At 55.1% G+C, this 24696-nt stretch overlaps 3 protein-coding genes across 6 annotated transcripts in view; 1 reads left to right on the top strand and 2 right to left on the bottom strand.

Moving 5' to 3' along the window:
* The window catches only part of LOC116799350, a 2247-nt gene extending 601 nt beyond the window's left edge, over positions 1-1646 (bottom strand). Inside the window, exons 1-4 of the mRNA XM_032712420.1 lie at positions 1488-1646; positions 1173-1262; positions 564-722; positions 233-343 (exon numbers count right to left, since the gene is read on the bottom strand). Coding sequence (XP_032568311.1) covers positions 233-343; positions 564-722; positions 1173-1262; positions 1488-1646 — 519 coding nt within the window. The remainder of the gene's footprint in view (positions 1-232; positions 344-563; positions 723-1172; positions 1263-1487) is intronic.
* Positions 1-24696, top strand: part of GKN2 (gastrokine 2) — a 97657-nt gene that overhangs the window by 59680 nt on the left and 13281 nt on the right. The gene's annotated exons all lie outside the window — the stretch shown is intronic.
* LOC116799352 lies at positions 4279-24559 on the bottom strand. Its single transcript, XM_032712421.1, has 25 exons — positions 24515-24559; positions 22481-22645; positions 22150-22260; positions 20827-20965; positions 19898-19989; positions 19292-19450; positions 18961-19071; positions 17704-17842; positions 16775-16866; positions 16169-16327; positions 15838-15948; positions 14581-14719; positions 13652-13743; positions 13046-13204; positions 12715-12825; positions 11458-11596; positions 10530-10621; positions 9924-10082; positions 9593-9703; positions 8336-8474; positions 7407-7498; positions 6801-6959; positions 6470-6580; positions 5213-5351; positions 4279-4376 (listed from the first exon to the last, which is right to left on the bottom strand). The coding sequence occupies exons 1-25, from the start codon at positions 24557-24559 to the stop codon at positions 4279-4281; spliced, it is 3063 nt and encodes a 1020-aa protein (XP_032568312.1).

Here is a 24696-nt window from a genome sequence, read left to right on the forward strand (position 1 = left end):
AGTTCAGTTTCTCAGACAAAGCGCAGTTGGTAGAGGGAATGAGGGCCCCCCCACCCCCCTTTTCTTTGGACAAACCATCCCTAGGGCAAATTGCCAAGCCGCAGTGCTGTGGAGGGCAAGACAGTCCTGCCACGTGGGACAAACTGCTCCTCTCCAGCAGCAAAAAGCACAGTTAAGAAACGACCCCAATGGACTCCAAGGGCAAGAAACTGCTGCTCCTTTGCACTCTTACCCTGCTCTGTCTGGCCAGTGTGGCCAGATTGTCAAAGCTGGGCATCTCGGTTCTGTTCATGACGGAAATGTAGCAGGCGTTCTGTTGCGGGACTTTGGTTGCAATGACGCCCTGGAAAGAGAAAGTTATTGAGCACTGGCCGTTCAGTTTTGCAACTGTTAAGCCTGGGAGAAAGTCTGGATTGAACCAGTGAGGCATGCGGATGGTTTTCTACCCAAAGGGTGGACTGAAAAGGTTCAGAAGAAAGCAAGAAGCCCCGTGCCTTGGTCAGCTGCAGCGGGAGGCAGCCTCCTCGCACAGTGCCCGGCAAAGCGCGCTCCCTGCCACTCACCGTGTTGTAGTTCCAGATGGTTTTCCAGGAGCCACTGACGGTCGTTTGCTGGATAACTGCCACGCGCCATTGCTTGTGGAGGGTGACAATTTGGGACTGGCCAGCAATGATGACTTCCTGGTTGTCATCCTGACCCTGATCCTGACCCTGATCCTGACCCTGGGAGGTTAAAACACCAAGGACAGAACATCTTTAGCCTTTGAACGGAGTCAGTGATCTCGCCCCCAAATCGCTGGTAGAACAGAAGTGCTGCCCGCAGGGAGTGACAGCAGTGAGCTGAGGATTTTCCCAAGGACAAGGGATCAAGGTGTGGCAAAGTTGGGCAGTAGCCGTAAGAATTCTTTGCCTGCCGTCCCCCCGAATGCAGTTGCTGCAATCTTACAGCTGCTGCCGGTGTGGTGCCTTTAAGCGTGAGGTGTGCAAGAGAAGTAGCCAGAAGGATGCACGCTCAAGGTCTTGAAGGGAAGGCTCTGGTCACCCCCTGCTGTGTTTCAGCCTCTGCGTCCCCAGAAGGAAACTCTCCAAAGAGGAGATGCTGGGCCAGAAGGACGTGGGGCTTGTTTTGGGCAGTCCCCTGCCCTTGGTTGGAGAGGGTAAGGGTTTTCAGACCTGGTCAATGTTGCCATTGCTGTTGCAGTACTTCAGGTCACAACTCTCAGACATTGAGGGTGACGCATGGTCCCTGGTTGACTTGGAGTCCTGGAAAAGCAAGACAAGAAAAATGCAAAGTCCATGAGGTGAGGCCTGCGACCTTGCTGCCGCTCTCCAAGAGGGGGTGGGTTGTTGCCTGGAGCGGGCGAGGTTGTGAGTCCTTTGCTGCAGGAGGAGGGTTGGAGACGTGCGAGGGGGAAGATTCCTTTGGAGTGCCAAAGAGCACGGGCCCGTGTGGCTGAGGAAGGAATGGCCCCAGAGACGGGCTCTTGCCCCCGCTGGGCTGTTGCCGTGCAGCCCTCGGGGCACCTTCACTGGCTGCTGGGAGTGCAGGGGGCTGGGGGCACTGCAGGGCCGGTTGGTGCCAGTTGCTGGTCCGTCAGACTGGAGCTTCTGAGAGGAGCCTACCAAGTGCAGGTCCTTGAAAGCCATGGCAATGCCATCCTTGACCGGGAACAACCACAGGAAGGAAACCACTTGGCCTGGTGCTTTGAAGCGCACATGTGTTTGGTGGCTTGCTGGGTGAACTCCTGAGCAAGGTCCAAAGGGAAGACAGGGGATCTTGGGACGAGCCTTTGTCTTTGCCCGGGCGTGGCAGAGGAGGTCCAGGAGGGCCAAAAGTCGGGGCCCAAACTGAAGCCCCATGAAGCTTGACGGAAGGAGGTGGAAGGGTTTTGGAGCAGGTCAGTTCTGCAGGCTGGGACTCAAGCCTGGTGCGGTGGTGATCTGCAGAGATGCCAAAGGCTTTCTGCCTAACCTGACGCTCTTGCTTTCTGTCCGTCTTGAGTTGGAAGAGGAGCACTGGTGCAGTAGTCATTCCCCAAGGGGAGAAAAGTGCCAGGTGAGAGAGAGACAGAATTGATTTGCTTGCACTCACCGTGAACTTCATAAGCTCTGTAGATGGTGAGTCCGCTGCACATGGTCGTGATGTCTGCTCCGTAGAAGTTGAGGTTGTTGACCAATCCACTGGTGACAAAGGTGAGCTTCCTTGTAAGTCTTCCAAGACTGACCTGGTTCTAGACACCAAAAGAGAGCATTCAGCAAGATCAGTGGCGTGATGCGTTTCATGCCGGGCATATGGCGAGTTCTGCAGTGACGAGCCGGATGCTTGGGCTGTGACTGCCCCCTGCCTTTAGTGGTGCCTTTTAATGGCCTGGGGCCCATGGGAGCAGTAGGTGGCCTCGAAGACAGTTCCTAAGGCAGCCCCTTGTAAGGCAGTCAAGGTGCAGGGAGCCTAAGGAGAAGGGGCAACGCAAGGCAAGCGCGGAGCAGGAGCGGAGGAGCGCAACCGTGTGTTAAGCCAGACGTTCGAGCAAATCATTTGCTCAGTCGCTGCCCTGGCCCTTCAGAGCTCCTCAGGCTTGAGACTGGAAGCCTACAGCCACGTCAAAGGGAAGCAAAGAGGGCAGCAGCAAGAGCACGCAGGTCCTTTTTCCACTGGGACTCTTTGCAAGTGCTGCTTAGGAGCTGTCTGAGAAGTGTGGGGGTTGGAGCGGGACAGGTCTTTCTGAAGGGCTCCAGAGTGCTTTGTTTCCCATGAACTTCCACTCTGGTCTCCTACTGGGGGCCTTTGTCACCTGTACCAAGCCCCGGGATGCCTGTCTTTCCTCCTATGACCTCGGCTTCCCGCTGCTCTCTAGCTCCTTCCTCAGCTACGGCCACGGGCCTGCAGTTGTGGCTCATGCCACTGGTGCGGGGGAAAGGCTGGGCACCACGGAGACGCTCTCTCCCACCCCAAAGGAAAGAGAGTCTGGACAACGACAGCTGCAAGGCAAAGGTCTGAGCTGACAAATGCAGGGTGGTATTGCAGGGCCTCTGAAGGCCTTGGAAGGATTGCCATGCCCAAGAATTGGTGCCCTTGCAGGGTTCTTGAGAGAAAGGGTTTCTCAGCAAGCTGCAGAGTTCAGTTTCCTCAGAGAAGCGCAGTTGGCAGAGGGAATGAGGGCCCCCCCACCCCCCTTTTCTTTGGACAAACCATCCCTAGGGGCAAATTGCCAAGCCGCAGTGCTGTGGAGGGCAAGACAGTCCTGCCACGTGGGACAAGCTGCTCCTCTCCAGCAGCAAAAAGCACAGTTAAGAAACGGACCCAATGGACTCCAAGGGCAAGAAACTGCTGCTCCTTTGCACTCTTACCCTGCTCTGTCTGGCCAGTGTGGCCAGATTGTCAAAGCTGGGCATCTCGGTTCTGTTCATGACGGAAATGTAGCAGGCGTTCTGTTGCGGGACTTTGGTTGCAATGACGCCCTGGAAAGAGAAAGTTATTGAGCACTGGCCGTTCAGTTTGCAACTGTTAAGCCTGGGAGAAAGTCTGGATTGAACCAGTGAGGCATGCGGATGGTTTCTACCCCAAAGGGTGGACTGAAAAGGTTCAGAAGAAAGCAAGAAGCCCCGTGCCTTGGTCAGCTGCAGCGGGAGGCAGCCTCCTCGCACAGTGCCCGGCAAAGCGCGCTCCCTGCCACTCACCGTGTTTAGTTCCAGATGGTTTTCCAGGAGCCACTTGACGGTCGTTTGCTGGATAACTGCCACGCGCCATTGCTTGTGGAGGGTGACAATTTGGGACTGGCCAGCAATGATGACTTCCTGGTTGTCATCCTGACCCTGATCCTGACCCTGATCCTGACCCTGGGGAGGTTAAAACACCAAGGACAGAACATCTTTAGCCTTTGAACGGAGTCGGTGATCTCGCCCCCAAATCGCTGGTAGAACAGAAGTGCTGCCCGCAGGGAGTGGCAGCAGTGAGCTGAGGATTTTCCCAAGAACAAGGGATCAAGGCTGTGGCAAAGTTGGGCAGTAGCCGTAAGAATTCTTTGCCTGCCTTCCCCGAATCATTGCTGCATCTTACAGCTGCCATGTGGTGCCTTTAGAGCGTGAGGTGTGCAAGAGAAGTAACCAGAAGGAATGCACGCTCAAGGTCTTGAAGGGAAAGCTCTGTGTTTCAGCCTGCTGTGTTTCAGCCTCTGCGTCCCCAAGAAGGAAACTCTCCAAAGAGGAGATGCTGGGCCAGAAGGACGTGGGGCTTGGTTTTGGGCAGTCCCCGCCCTTGGTTTGGAGAAGGGTAAGGGTTTCAGACCTGGTCAATGTTGCCATTCCTGTTGCAGTACTTCAGGTCCACAACTCTCAGGACATTGAGAGTGACGCATGGTCCCTGGTTGACTTGGAGTCCTGGAAAAGCAAGACAAGAAAAATGCAAAGTCCATGAGGTGAGGCCTGCGACCTTGGCTGCCGCTCTCCAAGAGGGGGTGGTTGTTGCCTGGAGCGGGCGAGGTTGTGAGTCCTTTGCTGCAGGAGGAGGGTTGGAGACGTGCGAGGGGAAGATTCCTTTGGAGTGCCCAAAGAGCACGGGCTGTGTGGCTGAGGAAGGAACGGCCCCAGAGACGGGCTCTTGCCCCCGCTGGGGCTGTTGCCGTGCAGCCCTCGGGGCACTCTTCCACTGGCTACTGGGAGTGCAGGGGGCTGGGCACTGCAGGGGCAGGCTGGTGCCAGTTGCTGGGCCTGTCAGGTTGGGAGCTTCTGAGAGGAGCCTGCTGAGTGCAGGTCCTGAAAGTCATGGGCAATGCCATCCTTGGTCCGGGAACAACCAGCAGGGAAGAAAACCACTTGACCTGGTGCTGTGAAGCACACAGGTGTTTGGTGGCTTGCTGGGTGAACTCCTGAGCAAGGTCCAAAGGGAAGGACAGGGGATCTTGGGACGAGCCTTTGTCTTTGCCCGGGCGTGGTAGAGGAGGTCAAGGAGGACCAAAAGTCGGGGCCCAAACTGAAGCCCCATGAAGCTTGACGGAAGGGAGGTGGAAGGGTTTGGAGCAGGTCAGTTCTGCAGGCTGGGACTCAAGCCTGGTGCGGTGGTGATCTGCAGAGATGCCAAAGGCTTTCTGCCTAACCTGACGCTCTTGCTTTCTGTCCGTCTTGAGTTGGAAGAGCACCACTGGTGCAGTAGTCATTCCCCAAGGGGAGAAAAGTGCCAGGTGAGAGAGAGACAGAATTGATTTGCTTGCACTCACCGTGAACTTCATAAGCTCTGTAGATGGTGAGTCCGCTGCACATGGTCGTGATGTCTGCTCCGTAGAAGTTGAGGTTGTTGACCAATCCACTGGTGACAAAGGTGAGCTTCCTTGTAAGTCTTCCAAGACTGACCTGGTTCTAGACACCAAAAGAGAGCATTCAGCAAGATCAGTGGCGTGATGCGTTTCATGCCGGGCATATGGCGAGTTCTGCAGTGACGAGCCGGTGCTTGGGCTGTGACTGCCCCCTGCCTTTAGTGGTGCCTTTTAATGGCCTGGGGCCCATGGGAGCAGTAGTGTGCCTTGAAGACAGTTCCTAAGGCAGCCCTTTGTAAGGCAGTCAAGGTGCAGGGAGCCTAAGGAAAAGGGGCAACGCAAGGCAAGCGCGGAGCAGGAGCGGAGGAGCGCAGCCGGTTTGTTAAGCCAGACGTTCGAGCAAATCATTTGCTCAGTCGCTGCCCTGGCCCTTCAGAGCTCCTCAGGCTTGAGACTGGAAGCCTGCAGCCACGTCAAAGGGAAGCAAAGAGGGCAGCAGCAAGAGCGCGCAGGTCCTTTTTCCACTGGGACTCTTTGCAAGTGCTGCTTAGGAGCTGTCTGAGAAGTGTGGGGGTTGGAGCGGGACAGGTCTTTCTGAAGGGCTCCAGAGTGCTTTGTTTCCCATGAACTTCCACTCTGGTCTCCTACTGGGGGCCTTTGTCACCTGCACCAAGCCCCGGGATGCCTGTCTTTCCTCCTATGACCTCGGCTTCCCGCTGCTCTCTAGCTCCTTCCTCAGCTACGGCCACGGGCCTGCAGTTGTGGCTCATGCCACTGGTGTGGGGGAAAGGCTGGGCACCACGGAGACGCTCTCTCCCACCCCAAAGGAAAAGAGAGTCTGGACAACGACAGCTGCAAGGCAAAGGTCTGAGCTGACAAATGCAGGGTGGTATTGCAGGGCCTCTGAAGGCCTTGGAAGGATTGCCATGCCCAAAGAATTGGTGCCCTTGCAGGGTTCTTGAGAGAAAGGGTTTCTCAGCAAGCTGCAGAGTTCAGTTTCCTCAGAGAAAGCGCAGTTGGCAGAGGGAATGAGGGCCCCCCCACCCCCCTTTTCTTTGGACAAACCATCCCTAGGGCAAATTGCCAAGCCGCAGTGCTGTGGAGGGCAAGACAGTCCTGCCACGTGGGACAAGCTGCTCCTCTCCAGCAGCAAAAAGCACAGTTAAGAAACGGCCCAATGGACTCCAAGGGCAAGAAACTGCTGCTCCTTTGCACTCTTACCCTGCTCTGTCTGGCCAGTGTGGCCAGATTGTCAAAGCTGGGCATCTCGGTTCTGTTCATGACGGAAATGTAGCAGGCGTTCTGTTGCGGGACTTTGGTTGCAATGACGCCCTGGAAAGAGAAAGTTATTGAGCACTGGCCGTTCAGTTTTGCAACTGTTAAGCCTGGGAGAAAGTCTGGATTGAACCAGTGAGGCATGCGGATGGTTTCTACCCCAAAGGGTGGACTGAAAAGGTTCAGAAGAAAGCAAGAAGCCCCGTGCCTTGGTCAGCTGCAGCGGGAGGCAGCCTCCTCGCACAGTGCCCGGCAAAGCGCGCTCCCTGCCACTCACCGTGTTGTAGTTCCAGATGGTTTTCCAGGAGCCACTGACGGTCGTTTGCTGGATAACTGCCACGCGCCATTGCTTGTGGAGGGTGACAATTTGGGACTGGCCAGCAATGATGACTTCCTGGTTGTCATCCTGACCCTGATCCTGACCCTGATCCTGACCCTGGGGAGGTTAAAACACCAAGGACAGAACATCTTTAGCCTTTGAACGGAGTCAGTGATCTCGCCCCCAAATCGCTGGTAGAACAGAAGTGCTGCCCGCAGGGAGTGGCAGCAGTGAGCTGAGGATTTTCCCAAGAACAAGGGATCAAGGCTGTGGCAAAGTTGGGCGGTAGCCGTAAGAATTCTTTGCCTGCCTTCCCCGAATCATTGCTGCATCTTACAGCTGCCGTGTGGTGCCTTTAGAGCGTGAGGTGTGCAAGAGAAGTAACCAGAAGGAATGCACGCTCAAGGTCTTGAAGGGAAAGCTCTGTGTTTCAGCCTGCTGTGTTTCAGCCTCTGCGTCCCCAAGAAGGAAACTCTCCAAAGAGGAGATGCTGGGCCAGAAGGACGTGGGGCTTGGTTTTGGGCAGTCCCCGCCCTTGGTTGGAGAAGGGTAAGGGTTTCAGACCTGGTCAATGTTGCCATTGCTGTTGCAGTACTTCAGGTCCACAACTCTCAGGACATTGAGAGTGACGCATGGTCCCTGGTTGACTTGGAGTCCTGGAAAAGCAAGACAAGAAAAAGGCAAAGTCCATGAGGTGAGGCCTGCGACCTTGGCTGCCGCTCTCCAAGAGGGGGTGGTTGTTGCCTGGAGCGGGCGAGGTTGTGAGTCCTTTGCTGCAGGAGGAGGGTTGGAGACGTGCGAGGGGAAGATTCCTTTGGAGTGCCCAAAGAGCACGGGCTGTGTGGCTGAGGAAGGAACGGCCCCAGAGACGGGCTCTTGCCCCCGCTGGGGCTGTTGCCGTGCAGCCCTCGGGGCACTCTTCCACTGGCTGCTGGGAGTGCAGGGGGCTGGGCACTGCAGGGGCAGGCTGGTGCCAGTTACTGGGCCCTGTCAGGTTGGGAGCTTCTGAGAGGAGCCTGCTGAGTGCAGGTCCTGAAAGTCATGGGCAATGCCATCCTTGGTCCGGGAACAACCAGCAGGGAAGAAAACCACTTGACCTGGTGCTGTGAAGCACACAGGTGTTTGGTGGCTTGCTGGGTGAACTCCTGAGCAAGGTCCAAAGGGAAGGACAGGGGATCTTGGGACGAGCCTTTGTCTTTGCCCGGGCGTGGTAGAGGAGGTCAAGGAGGACCAAAAGTCGGGGCCCAAACTGAAGCCATGTGAAGCTTGACGGAAGGGAGGTGGAAGGGTTTGGAGCAGGTCAGTTCTGCAGGCTGGGACTCAAGCCTGGTGCGGTGGTGATCTGCAGAGATGCCAAAGGCTTTCTGCCTAACCTGACGCTCTTGCTTTCTGTCCGTCTTGAGTTGGAAGAGGAGCACTGGTGCAGTAGTCATTCCCCAAGGGGAGAAAAGTGCCAGGTGAGAGAGAGACAGAATTGATTTGCTTGCACTCACCGTGAACTTCATAAGCTCTGTAGATGGTGAGTCCGCTGCACATGGTCATGATGTCTGCTCCGTAGAAGTTGAGGTTGTTGACCAATCCACTGGTGACAAAGGTGAGCTTCCTTGTAAGTCTTCCAAGACTGACCTGGTTCTAGACACCAAAAGAGAGCATTCAGCAAGATCAGTGGCGTGATGCGTTTCATGCCGGGCATATGGCGAGTTCTGCAGTGACGACCCGATGCTTGGGCTGTGACTGCCCCCTGCCTTTAGTGGTGCCTTTTAATGGCCTGGGGCCCATGGGAGCAGTAGTGTGCCTTGAAGACAGTTCCTAAGGCAGCCCCTTGTAAGGCAGTCAAGGTGCAGGGAGCCTAGGGGGAAGGGGCAGCGCAAGGCAAGCGCGGAGCAGGAGCGGAGGAGCGCAGCCGGTGTGTTAAGCCAGACGTTCGAGCAAATCATTTGCTCAGTCGCTGCCCTGGCCCTTCAGAGCTCCTCAGGTTTGAGACTGGAAGCCTGCAGCCACGTCAAAGGGAAGCAAAGAGGGCAGCAGCAAGAGCGCGCAGGTCCTTTTTCCACTGGGACTCTTTGCAAGTGCTGCTTAGGAGCTGTCTGAGAAATGTGGGGGTTGGAGCGGGACAGGTCTTTCTGAAGGGCTCCAGAGTGCTTTGTTTCCCATGAACTTCCACTCTGGTCTCCTACTGGGGGCCTTTGTCACCTGCACCAAGCCCCGGGATGCCTGTCTTTCCTCCTATGACCTCGGCTTCCCGCTGCTCTCTAGCTCCTTCCTCAGCTACGGCCACGGGCCTGCAGTTGTGGCTCATGCCACTGGTGTGGGGGAAAGGCTGGGCACCATGGAGACGCTCTCTCCCACCCTAAAGGAAAAGAGAGTCTGGACAACGACAGCTGCAAGGCAAAGGTCTGAGCTGACAAATGCAGGGTGGTATTGCAGGGCCTCTGAAGGCCTTGGAAGGATTGCCATGCCCAAAGAATTGGTGCCCTTGCAGGGTTCCTGAGAGAAAGGGTTTCTCAGCAAGCTGCAGAGTTCAGTTTCCTCAGACAAAGCGCAGTTGTCAGAGGGAATGAGGGCCCCCCCACCCCCCTTTTCTTTGGACAAACCATCCCTAGGGCAGATTGCCAAGCCGCAGTGCTGTGGAGGGCAAGACAGTCCTGCCACGTGGGACAAGCTGCTCCTCTCCAGCAGCAAAAAGCACAGTTAAGAAATGGCCCAATGGACTCCAAGGGCAAGAAACTGCTGCTCCTTTGCACTCTTACCCTGCTCTGTCTGGCCAGTGTGGCCAGATTGTCAAAGCTGGGCATCTCGGTTCTGTTCATGACGGAAATGTAGCAGGCGTTCTGTTGCGGGACTTTGGTTGCAATGACGCCCTGGAAAGAGAAAGTTATTGAGCACTGGCCGTTCAGTTTTGCAACTGTTAAGCCTGGGAGAAAGTCTGGATTGAACCAGTGAGGCATGCGGATGGTTTCTACCCCAAAGGGTGGACTGAAAAGGTTCAGAAGAAAGCAAGAAGCCCCGTGCCTTGGTCAGCTGCAGCGGGAGGCAGCCTCCTCGCACAGTGCCCGGCAAAGCGCGCTCCCTGCCACTCACCGTGTTGTAGTTCCAGATGGTTTTCCAGGAGCCACTGACGGTCGTTTGCTGGATAACTGCCACGCGCCATTGCTTGTGGAGGGTGACAATTTGGGACTGGCCAGCAATGATGACTTCCTGGTTGTCATCCTGACCCTGGTCCTGACCCTGATCCTGACCCTGGGGAGGTTAAAACACCAAGGACAGAACATCTTTAGCCTTTGAACGGAGTCGGTGATCTCGCCCCCAAATCGCTGGTAGAACAGAAGTGCTGCCCGCAGGGAGTGGCACCAGTGAGCTGAGGATTTTCCCAAGGACAAGGGATCAAGGCTGTGGCAAAGTTGGGCGGTAGCCGTAAGAATTCTTTGCCTGCCTTCCCCGAATCATTGCTGCATCTTACAGCTGCCGTGTGGTGCCTTTAGAGCGTGAGGTGTGCAAGAGAAGTAACCAGAAGGAATGCACGCTCAAGGTCTTGAAGGGAAAGCTCTGTGTTTCAGCCTGCTGTGTTTCAGCCTCTGCGTCCCCAAGAAGGAAACTCTCCAAAGAGGAGATGCTGGGCCAGAAGGACGTGGGGCTTGGTTTTGGGCAGTCCCCGCCCTTGGTTGGAGAAGGGTAAGGGTTTCAGACCTGGTCAATGCTGCCATTCCTGTTGCAGTACTTCAGGTCCACAACTCTCAGGACATTGAGAGTGACGCATGGTCCCTGGTTGACTTGGAGTCCTGGAAAAGCAAGACAAGAAAAATGCAAAGTCCATGAGGTGAGGCCTGCGACCTTGGCTGCCGCTCTCCAAGAGGGGGTGGTTGTTGCCTGGAGCGGGCGAGGTTGTGAGTCCTTTGCTGCAGGAGGAGGGTTGGAGACGTGCGAGGGGAAGATTCCTTTGGAGTGCCCAAAGAGCACGGGCTGTGTGGCTGAGGAAGGAACGGCCCCAGAGACGGGCTCTTGCCCCCGCTGGGGCTGTTGCCGTGCAGCCCTCGGGGCACTCTTCCACTGGCTACTGGGAGTGCAGGGGGCTGGGCACTGCAGGGGCAGGCTGGTGCCAGTTGCTGGGCCCTGTCAGGTTGGGAGCTTCTGAGAGGAGCCTGCTGAGTGCAGGTCCTGAAAGTCATGGGCAATGCCATCCTTGGTCCGGGAACAACCAGCAGGGAAGAAAACCACTTGACCTGGTGCTGTGAAGCACACAGGTGTTTGGTGGCTTGCTGGGTGAACTCCTGAGCAAGGTCCAAAGGGAAGGACAGGGGATCTTGGACGAGCCTTTGTCTTTGCCCGGGCGTGGTAGAGGAGGTCAAGGAGGACCAAAAGTCGGGGCCCAAACTGAAGCCATGTGAAGCTTGACGGAAGGGAGGTGGAAGGGTTTGGAGCAGGTCAGTTCTGCAGGCTGGGACTCAAGCCTGGTGCGGTGGTGATCTGCAGAGATGCCAAAGGCTTTCTGCCTAACCTGACGCTCTTGCTTTCTGTCCGTCTTGAGTTGGAAGAGCACCACTGGTGCAGTAGTCATTCCCCAAGGGGAGAAAAGTGCCAGGTGAGAGAGAGACAGAATTGATTTGCTTGCACTCACCGTGAACTTCATAAGCTCTGTAGATGGTGAGTCCGCTGCACATGGTCGTGATGTCTGCTCCGTAGAAGTTGAGGTTGTTGACCAATCCACTGGTGACAAAGGTGAGCTTCCTTGTAAGTCTTCCAAGACTGACCTGGTTCTAGACACCAAAAGAGAGCATTCAGCAAGATCAGTGGCGTGATGCGTTTCATGCCGGGCATATGGCGAGTTCTGCAGTGACGAGCCGGTGCTTGGGCTGTGACTGCCCCCTGCCTTTAGTGGTGCCTTTTAATGGCCTGGGACCCATGGGAGCAGTAGTGTGCCTTGAAGACAGTTCCTAAGGCAGCCCTTTGTAAGGCAGTCAAGGTGCAGGGAGCCTAAGGAGAAGGGGCAACGCAAGGCAAGCGCGGAGCAGGAGCGGAGGAGCGCAGCCGGTTTGTTAAGCCAGACGTTCGAGCAAATCATTTGCTCAGTCGCTGCCCTGGCCCTTCAGAGCTCCTCAGGCTTGAGACTGGAAGCCTGCAGCCACGTCAAAGGGAAGCAAAGAGGGCAGCAGCAAGAGCGCGCAGGTCCTTTTTCCACTGGGACTCTTTGCAAGTGCTGCTTAGGAGCTGTCTGAGAAATGTGGGGGTTGGAGCGGGACAGGTCTTTCTGAAGGGCTCCAGAGTGCTTTGTTTCCCATGAACTTCCACTCTGGTCTCCTACTGGGGGCCTTTGTCACCTGCACCAAGCCCCGGGATGCCTGTCTTTCCTCCTATGACCTCGGCTTCCCGCTGCTCTCTAGCTCCTTCCTCAGCTACGGCCACAGGCCTGCAGTTGTGGCTCATGCCACTGGTGTGGGGGAAAGGCTGGGCACCGTGGAGACGCTCTCTCCCACCCTAAAGGAAAAGAGAGTCTGGACAACGACAGCTGCAAGGCAAAGGTCTGAGCTGACAAATGCAGGGTGGTATTGCAGGGCCTCTGAAGGCCTTGGAAGGATTGCCATGCCCAAAGAATTGGTGCCCTTGCAGGGTTCCTGAGAGAAAGGGTTTCTCAGCAAGCTGCAGAGTTCAGTTTCCTCAGACAAAGCGCAGTTGTCAGAGGGAATGAGGGCCCCCCCACCCCCCTTTTCTTTGGACAAACCATCCCCAGGGCAGATTGCCAAGCCGCAGTGCTGTGGAGGGCAAGACAGTCCTGCCACGTGGGACAAGCTGCTCCTCTCCAGCAGCAAAAAGCACAGTTAAGAAATGGCCCAATGGACTCCAAGGGCAAGAAACTGCTGCTCCTTTGCACTCTTACCCTGCTCTGTCTGGCCAGTGTGGCCAGATTGTCAAAGCTGGGCATCTCGGTTCTGTTCATGACGGAAATGTAGCAGGCGTTCTGTTGCGGGACTTTGGTTGCAATGACGCCCTGGAAAGAGAAAGTTATTGAGCACTGGCCGTTCAGTTTTGCAACTGTTAAGCCTGGGAGAAAGTCTGGATTGAACCAGTGAGGCATGCGGATGGTTTCTACCCCAAAGGGTGGACTGAAAAGGTTCAGAAGAAAGCAAGAAGCCCCGTGCCTTGGTCAGCTGCAGCGGGAGGCAGCCTCCTCGCACAGTGCCCGGCAAAGCGCGCTCCCTGCCACTCACCGTGTTGTAGTTCCAGATGGTTTTCCAGGAGCCACTGACGGTCGTTTGCTGGATAACTGCCACGCGCCATTGCTTGTGGAGGGTGACAATTTGGGACTGGCCAGCAATGATGACTTCCTGGTTGTCATCCTGACCCTGATCCTGACCCTGATCCTGACCCTGGGGAGGTTAAAACACCAAGGACAGAACATCTTTAGCCTTTGAACGGAGTCGGTGATCTCGCCCCCAAATCGCTGGTAGAACAGAAGTGCTGCCCGCAGGGAGTGGCACCAGTGAGCTGAGGATTTTCCCAAGGACAAGGGATCAAGGCTGTGGCAAAGTTGGGCAGTAGCCGTAAGAATTCTTTGCCTGCCTTCCCCGAATCATTGCTGCATCTTACAGCTGCCGTGTGGTGCCTTTAGAGCGTGAGGTGTGCAAGAGAAGTAACCAGAAGGAATGCACGCTCAAGGTCTTGAAGGGAAAGCTCTGTGTTTCAGCCTGCTGTGTTTCAGCCTCTGCGTCCCCAAGAAGGAAACTCTCCAAAGAGGAGATGCTGGGCCAGAAGGACGTGGGGCTTGGTTTTGGGCAGTCCCCGCCCTTGGTTGGAGAAGGGTAAGGGTTTCAGACCTGGTCAATGCTGCCATTCCTGTTGCAGTACTTCAGGTCCACAACTCTCAGGACATTGAGAGTGACGCATGGTCCCTGGTTGACTTGGAGTCCTGGAAAAGCAAGACAAGAAAAATGCAAAGTCCATGAGGTGAGGCCTGCGACCTTGGCTGCCGCTCTCCAAGAGGGGGTGGTTGTTGCCTGGAGCGGGCGAGGTTGTGAGTCCTTTGCTGCAGGAGGAGGGTTGGAGACGTGCGAGGGGAAGATTCCTTTGGAGTGCCCAAAGAGCACGGGCTGTGTGGCTGAGGAAGGAACGGCCCCAGAGACGGGCTCTTGCCCCCGCTGGGGCTGTTGCCGTGCAGCCCTCGGGGCACTCTTCCACTGGCTACTGGGAGTGCAGGGGGCTGGGCACTGCAGGGGCAGGCTGGTGCCAGTTGCTGGGCCCTGTCAGGTTGGGAGCTTCTGAGAGGAGCCTGCTGAGTGCAGGTCCTGAAAGTCATGGGCAATGCCATCCTTGGTCCGGGAACAACCAGCAGGGAAGAAAACCACTTGACCTGGTGCTGTGAAGCACACAGGTGTTTGGTGGCTTGCTGGGTGAACTCCTGAGCAAGGTCCAAAGGGAAGGACAGGGGATCTTGGGACGAGCCTTTGTCTTTGCCCGGGCGTGGTAGAGGAGGTCAAGGAGGGCCAAAAGTCGGGGCCCAAACTGAAGCCATGTGAAGCTTGACGGAAGGGAGGTGGAAGGGTTTGGAGCAGGTCAGTTCTGCAGGCTGGGACTCAAGCCTGGTGCGGTGGTGATCTGCAGAGATGCCAAAGGCTTTCTGCCTAACCTGACGCTCTTGCTTTCTGTCCGTCTTGAGTTGGAAGAGGAGCACTGGTGCAGTAGTCATTCCCCAAGGGGAGAAAAGTGCCAGGTGAGAGAGAGACAGAATTGATTTGCTTGCACTCACCGTGAACTTCATAAGCTCTGTAGATGGTGAGTCCGCTGCACATGGTCGTGATGTCTGCTCCGTAGAAGTTGAGGTTGTTGACCAATCCACTGGTGACAAAGGTGAGCTTCCTTGTAAGTCTTCCAAGACTGACCTGGTTCTAGACACCAAAAGAGAGCATTCAGCAAGATCAGTGGCGTGATGCGTTTCATGCCGGGCATATGGCGAGTTCTGCAGTGACGAGCCGGTGCTTGGGCTGTGACTGCCCCCTGCCTTTAGTGGTGCCTTTTAATGGCCTGGGACCCATGGGAGCAGTAGTGTGCCTTGAAGACAGTTCCTAAGGCAGCCCTTTGTAAGGCAGTCAAGGTGCAGGGAGCCTAAGGAGAAGGGGCAACGCAAGGCAAGCGCGGAGCAGGAGCGGAGGAGCGCAGCCGGTTTGTTAAGCCAGACGTTCGAGCAAATCATTTGCTCAGTCGCTGCCCTGGCCCTTCAGAGCTCCTCAGGTTTGAGACTGGAAGCCTGCAGCCACGTCAAAGGGAAGCAAAGAGGGCAGCAGCAAGAGCGCGCAGGTCCTTTTTCCACTGGGACTCTTTGCAAGTGCTGCTTAGGAGCTGTCTGAGAAATGTGGGGGTTGGAGCGGGACAGGTCTTTCTGAAGGGCTCCAGAGTGCTTTGTTTCCCATGAACTTCCACTCTGGTCTCCTACTGGGGGCCTTTGTCACCTGCACCAAGCCCCGGGATGCCTGTCTTTCCTCCTATGACCTCGGCTTCCCGCTGCTCTCTAGCTCCTTCCTCAGCTACGGCCACGGGCCTGCAGTTGTGGCTCATGCCACTGGTGTGGGGGAAAGGCTGGGCACCATGGAGACGCTCTCTCCCACCCTAAAGGAAAAGAGAGTCTGGACAACGACAGCTGCAAGGCAAAGGTCTGAGCTGACAAATGCAGGGTGGTATTGCAGGGCCTCTGAAGGCCTTGGAAGGATTGCCATGCCCAAAGAATTGGTGCCCTTGCAGGGTTCTTGAGAGAAAGGGTTTCTCAGCAAGCTGCAGAGTTCAGTTTCCTCAGACAAAGCGCAGTTGTCAGAGGGAATGAGGGCCCCCCCACCCCCCTTTTCTTTGGACAAACCATCCCCAGGGCAGATTGCCAAGCCGCAGTGCTGTGGAGGGCAAGACAGTCCTGCCACGTGGGACAAGCTGCTCCTCTCCAGCAGCAAAAAGCACAGTTAAGAAATGGCCCAATGGACTCCAAGGGCAAGAAACTGCTGCTCCTTTGCACTCTTACCCTGCTCTGTCTGGCCAGTGTGGCCAGATTGTCAAAGCTGGGCATCTCGGTTCTGTTCATGACGGAAATGTAGCAGGCGTTCTGTTGCGGGACTTTGGTTGCAATGACGCCCTGGAAAGAGAAAGTTATTGAGCACTGGCCGTTCAGTTTTGCAACTGTTAAGCCTGGGAGAAAGTCTGGATTGAACCAGTGAGGCATGCGGATGGTTTCTACCCCAAAGGGTGGACTGAAAAGGTTCAGAAGAAAGCAAGAAGCCCCGTGCCTTGGTCAGCTGCAGCGGGAGGCAGCCTCCTCGCACAGTGCCCGGCAAAGCGCGCTCCCTGCCACTCACCGTGTTGTAGTTCCAGATGGTTTTCCAGGAGCCACTGACGGTCGTTTGCTGGATAACTGCCACGCGCCATTGCTTGTGGAGGGTGACAATTTGGGACTGGCCAGCAATGATGACTTCCTGGTTGTCATCCTGACCCTGGTCCTGACCCTGATCCTGACCCTGGGGAGGTTAAAACACCAAGGACAGAACATCTTTAGCCTTTGAACGGAGTCGGTGATCTCGCCCCCAAATCGCTGGTAGAACAGAAGTGCTGCCCGCAGGGAGTGGCACCAGTGAGCTGAGGATTTTCCCAAGGACAAGGGATCAAGGCTGTGGCAAAGTTGGGCGGTAGCCGTAAGAATTCTTTGCCTGCCTTCCCCGAATCATTGCTGCATCTTACAGCTGCCGTGTGGTGCCTTTAGAGCGTGAGGTGTGCAAGAGAAGTAACCAGAAGGAATGCACGCTCAAGGTCTTGAAGGGAAAGCTCTGTGTTTCAGCCTGCTGTGTTTCAGCCTCTGCGTCCCCAAGAAGGAAACTCTCCAAAGAGGAGATGCTGGGCCAGAAGGACGTGGGGCTTGGTTTTGGGCAGTCCCCGCCCTTGGTTGGAGAAGGGTAAGGGTTTCAGACCTGGTCAATGCTGCCATTCCTGTTGCAGTACTTCAGGTCCACAACTCTCAGGACATTGAGAGTGACGCATGGTCCCTGGTTGACTTGGAGTCCTGGAAAAGCAAGACAAGAAAAATGCAAAGTCCATGAGGTGAGGCCTGCGACCTTGGCTGCCGCTCTCCAAGAGGGGGTGGTTGTTGCCTGGAGCGGGCGAGGTTGTGAGTCCTTTGCTGCAGGAGGAGGGTTGGAGACGTGCGAGGGGAAGATTCCTTTGGAGTGCCCAAAGAGCACGGGCTGTGTGGCTGAGGAAGGAACGGCCCCAGAGACGGGCTCTTGCCCCCGCTGGGGCTGTTGCCGTGCAGCCCTCGGGGCACTCTTCCACTGGCTACTGGGAGTGCAGGGGGCTGGGCACTGCAGGGGCAGGCTGGTGCCAGTTGCTGGGCCCTGTCAGGTTGGGAGCTTCTGAGAGGAGCCTGCTGAGTGCAGGTCCTGAAAGTCATGGGCAATGCCATCCTTGGTCCGGGAACAACCAGCAGGGAAGAAAACCACTTGACCTGGTGCTGTGAAGCACACAGGTGTTTGGTGGCTTGCTGGGTGAACTCCTGAGCAAGGTCCAAAGGGAAGGACAGGGGATCTTGGGACGAGCCTTTGTCTTTGCCCGGGCGTGGTAGAGGAGGTCAAGGAGGACCAAAAGTCGGGGCCCAAACTGAAGCCATGTGAAGCTTGACGGAAGGGAGGTGGAAGGGTTTGGAGCAGGTCAGTTCTGCAGGCTGGGACTCAAGCCTGGTGCGGTGGTGATCTGCAGAGATGCCAAAGGCTTTCTGCCTAACCTGACGCTCTTGCTTTCTGTCCGTCTTGAGTTGGAAGAGGAGCACTGGTGCAGTAGTCATTCCCCAAGGGGAGAAAAGTGCCAGGTGAGAGAGAGACAGAATTGATTTGCTTGCACTCACCGTGAACTTCATAAGCTCTGTAGATGGTGAGTCCGCTGCACATGGTCGTGATGTCTGCTCCGTAGAAGTTGAGGTTGTTGACCAATCCACTGGTGACAAAGGTGAGCTTCCTTGTAAGTCTTCCAAGACTGACCTGGTTCTAGACACCAAAAGAGAGCATTCAGCAAGATCAGTGGCGTGATGCGTTTCATGCCGGGCATATGGCGAGTTCTGCAGTGACGAGCCGGTGCTTGGGCTGTGACTGCCCCCTGCCTTTAGTGGTGCCTTTTAATGGCCTGGGACCCATGGGAGCAGTAGTGTGCCTTGAAGACAGTTCCTAAGGCAGCCCTTTGTAAGGCAGTCAAGGTGCAGGGAGCCTAAGGAGAAGGGGCAACGCAAGGCAAGCGCGGAGCAGGAGCGGAGGAGCGCAGCCGGTTTGTTAAGCCAGACGTTCGAGCAAATCATTTGCTCAGTCGCTGCCCTGGCCCTTCAGAGCTCCTCAGGCTTGAGACTGGAAGCCTGCAGCCACGTCAAAGGGAAGCAAAGAGGGCAGCAGCAAGAGCGCGCAGGTCCTTTTTCCACTGGGACTCTTTGCAAGTGCTGCTTAGGAGCTGTCTGAGAAATGTGGGGGTTGGAGCGGGACAGGTCTTTCTGAAGGGCTCCAGAGTGCTTTGTTTCCCATGAACTTCCACTCTGGTCTCCTACTGGGGGCCTTTGTCACCTGCACCAAGCCCCGGGATGCCTGTCTTTCCTCCTATGACCTCGGCTTCCCGCTGCTCTCTAGCTCCTTCCTCAGCTACGGCCACAGGCCTGCAGTTGTGGCTCATGCCACTGGTGTGGGGGAAAGGCTGGGCACCATGGAGACGCTCTCTCCCACCCTAAAGGAAAAGAGAGTCTGGACAACGACAGCTGCAAGGCAAAGGTCTGAGCTGACAAATGCAGGGTGGTATTGCAGGGCCTCTGAAGGCCTTGGAAGGATTGCCATGCCCAAAGAATTGGTGCCCTTGCAGGGTTCCTGAGAGAAAGGGTTTCTCAGCAAGCTGCAGAGTTCAGTTTCCTCAGACAAAGCGCAGTTGTCAGAGGGAATGAGGGCCCCCCCACCCCCCTTTTCTTTGGACAAACCATCCCCAGGGCAGATTGCCAAGCCGCAGTGCTGTGGAGGGCAAGACAGTCCTGCCACGTGGGACAAGCTGCTCCTCTCCAGCAGCAAAAAGCACAGTTAAGAAATGGCCCAATGGACTCCAAGGGCAAGAAACTGCTGCTCCTTTGCACTCTTACCCTGCTCTGTCTGGCCAGTGTGGCCAGATTGTCAAAGCTGGGCATCTCGGTTCTGTTCATGACGGAAATGTAGCAGGCGTTCTGTTGCGGGACTTTGGTTGCAATGACGCCCTGGAAAGAGAAAGTTATTGAGCACTGGCCGTTCAGTTTTGCAACTGTTAAGCCTGGGAGAAAGTCTGGATTGAACCAGTGAGGCATGCGGATGGTTTCTACCCCAAAGGGTGGACTGAAAAGGTTCAGAAGAAAGCAAGAAGCCCCGTGCCTTGGTCAGCTGCAGCGGGAGGCAGCCTCCTCGCACAGTGCCCGGCAAAGCGCGCTCCCTGCCACTCACCGTGTTGTAGTTCCAGATGGTTTTCCAGGAGCCACTGACGGTCGTTTGCTGGATAACTGCCACGCGCCATTGCTTGTGGAGGGTGACAATTTGGGACTGGCCAGCAATGATGACTTCCTGGTTGTCATCCTGACCCTGGTCCTGACCCTGATCCTGACCCTGGGGAGGTTAAAACACCAAGGACAGAACATCTTTAGCCTTTGAACGGAGTCGGTGATCTCGCCCCCAAATCGCTGGTAGAACAGAAGTGCTGCCCGCAGGGAGTGGCACCAGTGAGCTGAGGATTTTCCCAAGGACAAGGGATCAAGGCTGTGGCAAAGTTGGGCAGTAGCCGTAAGAATTCTTTGCCTGCCTTCCCCGAATCATTGCTGCATCTTACAGCTGCCGTGTGGTGCCTTTAGAGCGTGAGGTGTGCAAGAGAAGTAACCAGAAGGAATGCACGCTCAAGGTCTTGAAGGGAAAGCTCTGTGTTTCAGCCTGCTGTGTTTCAGCCTCTGCGTCCCCAAGAAGGAAACTCTCCAAAGAGGAGATGCTGGGCCAGAAGGACGTGGGGCTTGGTTTTGGGCAGTCCCCGCCCTTGGTTGGAGAAGGGTAAGGGTTTCAGACCTGGTCAATGCTGCCATTCCTGTTGCAGTACTTCAGGTCCACAACTCTCAGGACATTGAGAGTGACGCATGGTCCCTGGTTGACTTGGAGTCCTGGAAAAGCAAGACAAGAAAAATGCAAAGTCCATGAGGTGAGGCCTGCGACCTTGGCTGCCGCTCTCCAAGAGGGGGTGGTTGTTGCCTGGAGCGGGCGAGGTTGTGAGTCCTTTGCTGCAGGAGGAGGGTTGGAGACGTGCGAGGGGAAGATTCCTTTGGAGTGCCCAAAGAGCACGGGCTGTGTGGCTGAGGAAGGAATGGCCCCAGAGACGGGCTCTTGCCCCCGCTGGGGCTGTTGCCGTGCAGCCCTCGGGGCACTCTTCCACTGGCTGCTGGGAGTGCAGGGGGCTGGGCACTGCAGGGGCAGGCTGGTGCCAGTTGCTGGGCCCTGTCAGGTTGGGAGCTTCTGAGAGGAGCCTGCTGAGTGCAGGTCCTGAAAGTCATGGGCAATGCCATCCTTGGTCCGGGAACAACCAGCAGGGAAGAAAACCACTTGACCTGGTACTGTGAAGCACACAGGTGTTTGGTGGCTTGCTGGGTGAACTCCTGAGCAAGGTCCAAAGGGAAGGACAGGGGATCTTGGGACGAGCCTTTGTCTTTGCCCGGGCGTGGTAGAGGAGGTCAAGGAGGGCCAAAAGTCGGGGCCCAAACTGAAGCCATGTGAAGCTTGACGGAAGGGAGGTGGAAGGGTTTGGAGCAGGTCAGTTCTGCAGGCTGGGACTCAAGCCTGGTGCGGTGGTGATCTGCAGAGATGCCAAAGGCTTTCTGCCTAACCTGACGCTCTTGCTTTCTGTCCGTCTTGAGTTGGAAGAGCACCACTGGTGCAGTAGTCATTCCCCAAGGGGAGAAAAGTGCCAGGTGAGAGAGAGACAGAATTGATTTGCTTGCACTCACCGTGAACTTCATAAGCTCTGTAGATGGTGAGTCCGCTGCACATGGTCGTGATGTCTGCTCCGTAGAAGTTGAGGTTGTTGACCAATCCACTGGTGACAAAGGTGAGCTTCCTTGTAAGTCTTCCAAGACCCACCTGGTTCTAGACACCAAAAGAGAGCATTCAGCAAGATCAGTGGCGTGATGCGTTTCATGCCGGGCATATGGCGAGTTCTGCAGTGACGACCCGATGCTTGGGCTGTGACTGCCCCCTGCCTTTAGTGGTGCCTTTTAATGGCCTGGGGCCCATGGGAGCAGTAGTGTGCCTTGAAGACAGTTCCTAAGGCAGCCCCTTGTAAGGCAGTCAAGGTGCAGGGAACCTAGGGGGAAGGGGCAGCGCAAGGCAAGCGCGGAGCAGGAGCGGAGGAGCGCAGCCGGTGTGTTAAGCCAGACGTTCGAGCAAATCATTTGCTCAGTCGCTGCCCTGGCCCTTCAGAGCTCCTCAGGTTTGAGACTGGAAGCCTGGCAGGAGGAGTCTCATCCTGCAGCCACGTCAAAGGGAAACAAAGAGGGCAGCAACAAGAGTGCGCAGGTCCTTTTTCCACTGGGACACTTTGCAAGTACTGCTTAGGAGCTGTCTGAGAAGTGTGGGGGTTGGAGCGGGACAGGTCTTTCTGAAGAGCTCCAGAGTGCTTTGTTTCCCATGAACTTCCCCTCTGGTCTCCTACTGGGGGCCTTTGTCACCTGCATGAACTTCCCCTCTGGTCTCCTACTGGGGGCCTTTGTCACCTGCACCAAGCCCCGGGACGCATGACTTTCCTCCTATGACCTCGGCTTCCCCGCTGCTCTCTAGCTCCTTCCTCAGCTACGGCCACGGGCCTGCAGTTGTGGCTCATGCCACTGGTGTGGGGGAAAGGCTGGGCACCACGGAGACGCTCTCTCCCACCCCAAAGGAAAAGAGAGTCTGGACAACGACAGCTGCAAGGCAAAGGTCTGAGCTGACAAATGCAGGGTGGTATTGTAGGACCTCTGAAGGCCTTGGAAGGATTGCCATGCCCAAAGAATTGGTGCCCTTATAGGATTCCTGAGAGAAGGGGTTTCTCAGGAAGTTGCAGAGCTCAGCTTCCTCAGAGAAAGCGCAGTTGTCAGAGGGAATGAGGGCCCCCCCACCCCCCTTTTCTTTGGACAAACCATCCCTAGGGTAAATTGCCAAGCCGCAGTGCTGTGGAGGGCAAGACAGTCCTGCCACGTGGGACAAGCTGCTCCTCTCCAGCAGCAAAAAGCACAGTTAAGAAACGGCCCAATGGACTCCAAGGGTAAGAAACTACTGTTCCTTTGCACTCTTACCCTGCTCTGTCTGGCCAGTGTGGCCAGATTGTCAAAACTGGGCATCTCGGTTCTGTTCATGACGGAAATGTAGCAGGCGTTCTGTTGCAGGACTTTGGTTGCAATGACGCCCTGGAAAGAGAAAGTTATTGAGCACTGGTCGTTCAGTTTTGCAACTGTTAAGCCTGGGAGAAAGTCTGGATTGAACCAGTGAGGCATGCGGATGGTTTCTACCCCAAAGGGTGGACTGAAAAGGTTCAGAAGAAAGCAAGAAGCCCCGTGCCTTGGCCAGCTGCAGCGGGAGGCAGCCTCCTCGCACAGTGCCCGGCAAAGCGCGCTCCCTGCCACTCACCGTGTTGTAGTTCCAGATGGTTTTCCATGATAAATCTTTGCCCGTTTGCTGGATAACTGCCACACGCTTTTGACTATTGATCTTCACTGTTTGTGCAATGCCAGTGATGGAGATTTGGGTGTTTCCATCGAAGATGATTTCCTGTTTTCCTTTTATCTGCCGATACTAGTAAATTAAAGTATGGACTTTTATATTGCGTAATTTTGCAGTGACCTCCCCAAAGCTTTAGAGAAATCCATGGTGGATTAGCATAATTGCTTCCCGCAGGGAGTGGCAGCAGTCAGCTGAGGGTTTTCCCAAGGACAAAGGCTCAAGTATGTGACAAAGTTGGGCAGTAGCCGTAAGAATTCTTTGCCTGCCTTCCCTGAATCATTGCTGCATCTTACAACTGCCGTGTGGTGCCTTTAGAGTTTCATCTCTGAGAGGAGATTTCAATTTCTATTCACCCAGGGAGTGATGAAAGAATGAAGGAGATCTCCCAAAGCAAGGGATATAGAAACAGCAGCTGTGCAGGTGGGAATTGGTCACTGTACTCACATTTTCACCAAGGGCTGGAGTCAGGACGAGTCCAAGAAGGACTGCAGTCAAAATCTGAAATGAAAATCAAATACAAAAGTGTAACTGCAGGTCTGGCTGGTGAATGTGGTCATGAGAATCTCTGTGCCCTTTTCCTAATCTGCTGTTTAAGTGTCCTCCTTGGATCCTCTTTTGCTTTCATCCTGGGATTGCAAGAGTGCCCTAAAGTGAGTCACCCTTGCTTTGCCTCAGAGTGCTGCAAACTGGACTCGTTTCACAGCTGCTGTTTCAAGAACTGAATCTCAAGTTGCTTCTGCGACCTGAACAGGCACACACAGGTATTTTACAAGAGTGAGGAGAAAGTTTTTCCATTTCTTCTGCTCTGCCATTACAGGGAAGTGGTTGATCCATTAATGCAGTGCTCCAGTTTTGCAAAGGCATTGACAAAAATGGACACGGACAAGGCTTCGTGTTTTCTGCATAATGGAGAGCCAAGCTGTGGGAAAACTCCTTACCTTCCAGCTAATAAGTGCTGAGTTGCTCAGTCTGAAGGAGTAAAATGTCCCCAGAGAAACCTCTGTGCTCTGGGCAGGCAGAGGTATTTCTGAGAGAAAGGCAATGGGATTGAATGAAAGGTTTAGTTTATAAGGAAGAAAAGCTTGTATACTCACAGGGAGCTTCATCCTGACTGCAGAGCTGATGCTCCTGCAGGTAGAAAGAGTGATGTGAACCTCCCACCTTATATATGTTTTCTGAATTCACGGTGGAAGGGTTGAGTGTTGCAATAAAATTATTTTGTCATTTGTTTCCCTGTCACTTGTCACTGAAAATTATTTCCTGCTGTAACTACTTGATAAACATGGGGACTGTACTTTTGCACATTTTGACCTGCTGGAGTCCCATAATTATCAGATAGGAATCCATTTGCAGTGAAAAATTAAATAAGTTTATAGTATTTTTCTGACATGTACTAATTACTTTTGAAAATTCACTTTAAACTTAAGACCGGAGATATCCTGGGGTTTAAACATGGACATAAAAAGATTTGCATTAGACAGAATGAGTAAAACTCCTTGCACCTTCCAAAATGTACTGTGTGTTATCAGGTAACCATAGCACCCACTAAAATACAGCGGTGGGGCTGGGACATCCGTGCCTCAGTGGACTTGGCAGAGCAGCCCTGGCACATTTATGCCTTTCCAGCTTTACTAATTTACAGCTGTTATTATATATTTTTCCCCATAAGTGCATGAAAGTAGAACAGTTTTGTGAACAGTGGCGCCCAGCTGCCAAGTTGTGCTCTCCTGTTGGAATTCTGGCTTTAAGTGAGATCCTGTTGTAGAAGGCACTGTCCCATCCAGAAGCACCTGTGCCCTGCAATTCCCTGCACGGAGAGCAGGGAGGCTCTGGTTGCAGCCTGGCTGTGGGTATCCCTGTTTGCCCGCGAGGCTGCCAGGCTCTTGGCATGAGATGCTGCACCACAGACCCTGCTCAGGTCAGACCCCGCTCAGGTCAGACCCCGGCTGCCTCGGGGCTCTTGAAATCCGTGACAGTCTGGCCCATGGTCTCCAGGGGCTCAAAAGCCCCCAGAGAAACGTTCCCATTGACTCACAATAGGATAAGGGAAGAGGGCTGTGCCTGTGTGATCTCAGGGAAAATGCAGTGTAGAGCTGGAAAAGGAGAGGAGGGTCTCTCCAGAA

The sequence above is a fragment of the Chiroxiphia lanceolata genome, chromosome 28 (genome assembly GCF_009829145.1).
Source record: "Chiroxiphia lanceolata isolate bChiLan1 chromosome 28, bChiLan1.pri, whole genome shotgun sequence".
Taxonomy (NCBI): domain Eukaryota; kingdom Metazoa; phylum Chordata; class Aves; order Passeriformes; family Pipridae; genus Chiroxiphia; species Chiroxiphia lanceolata.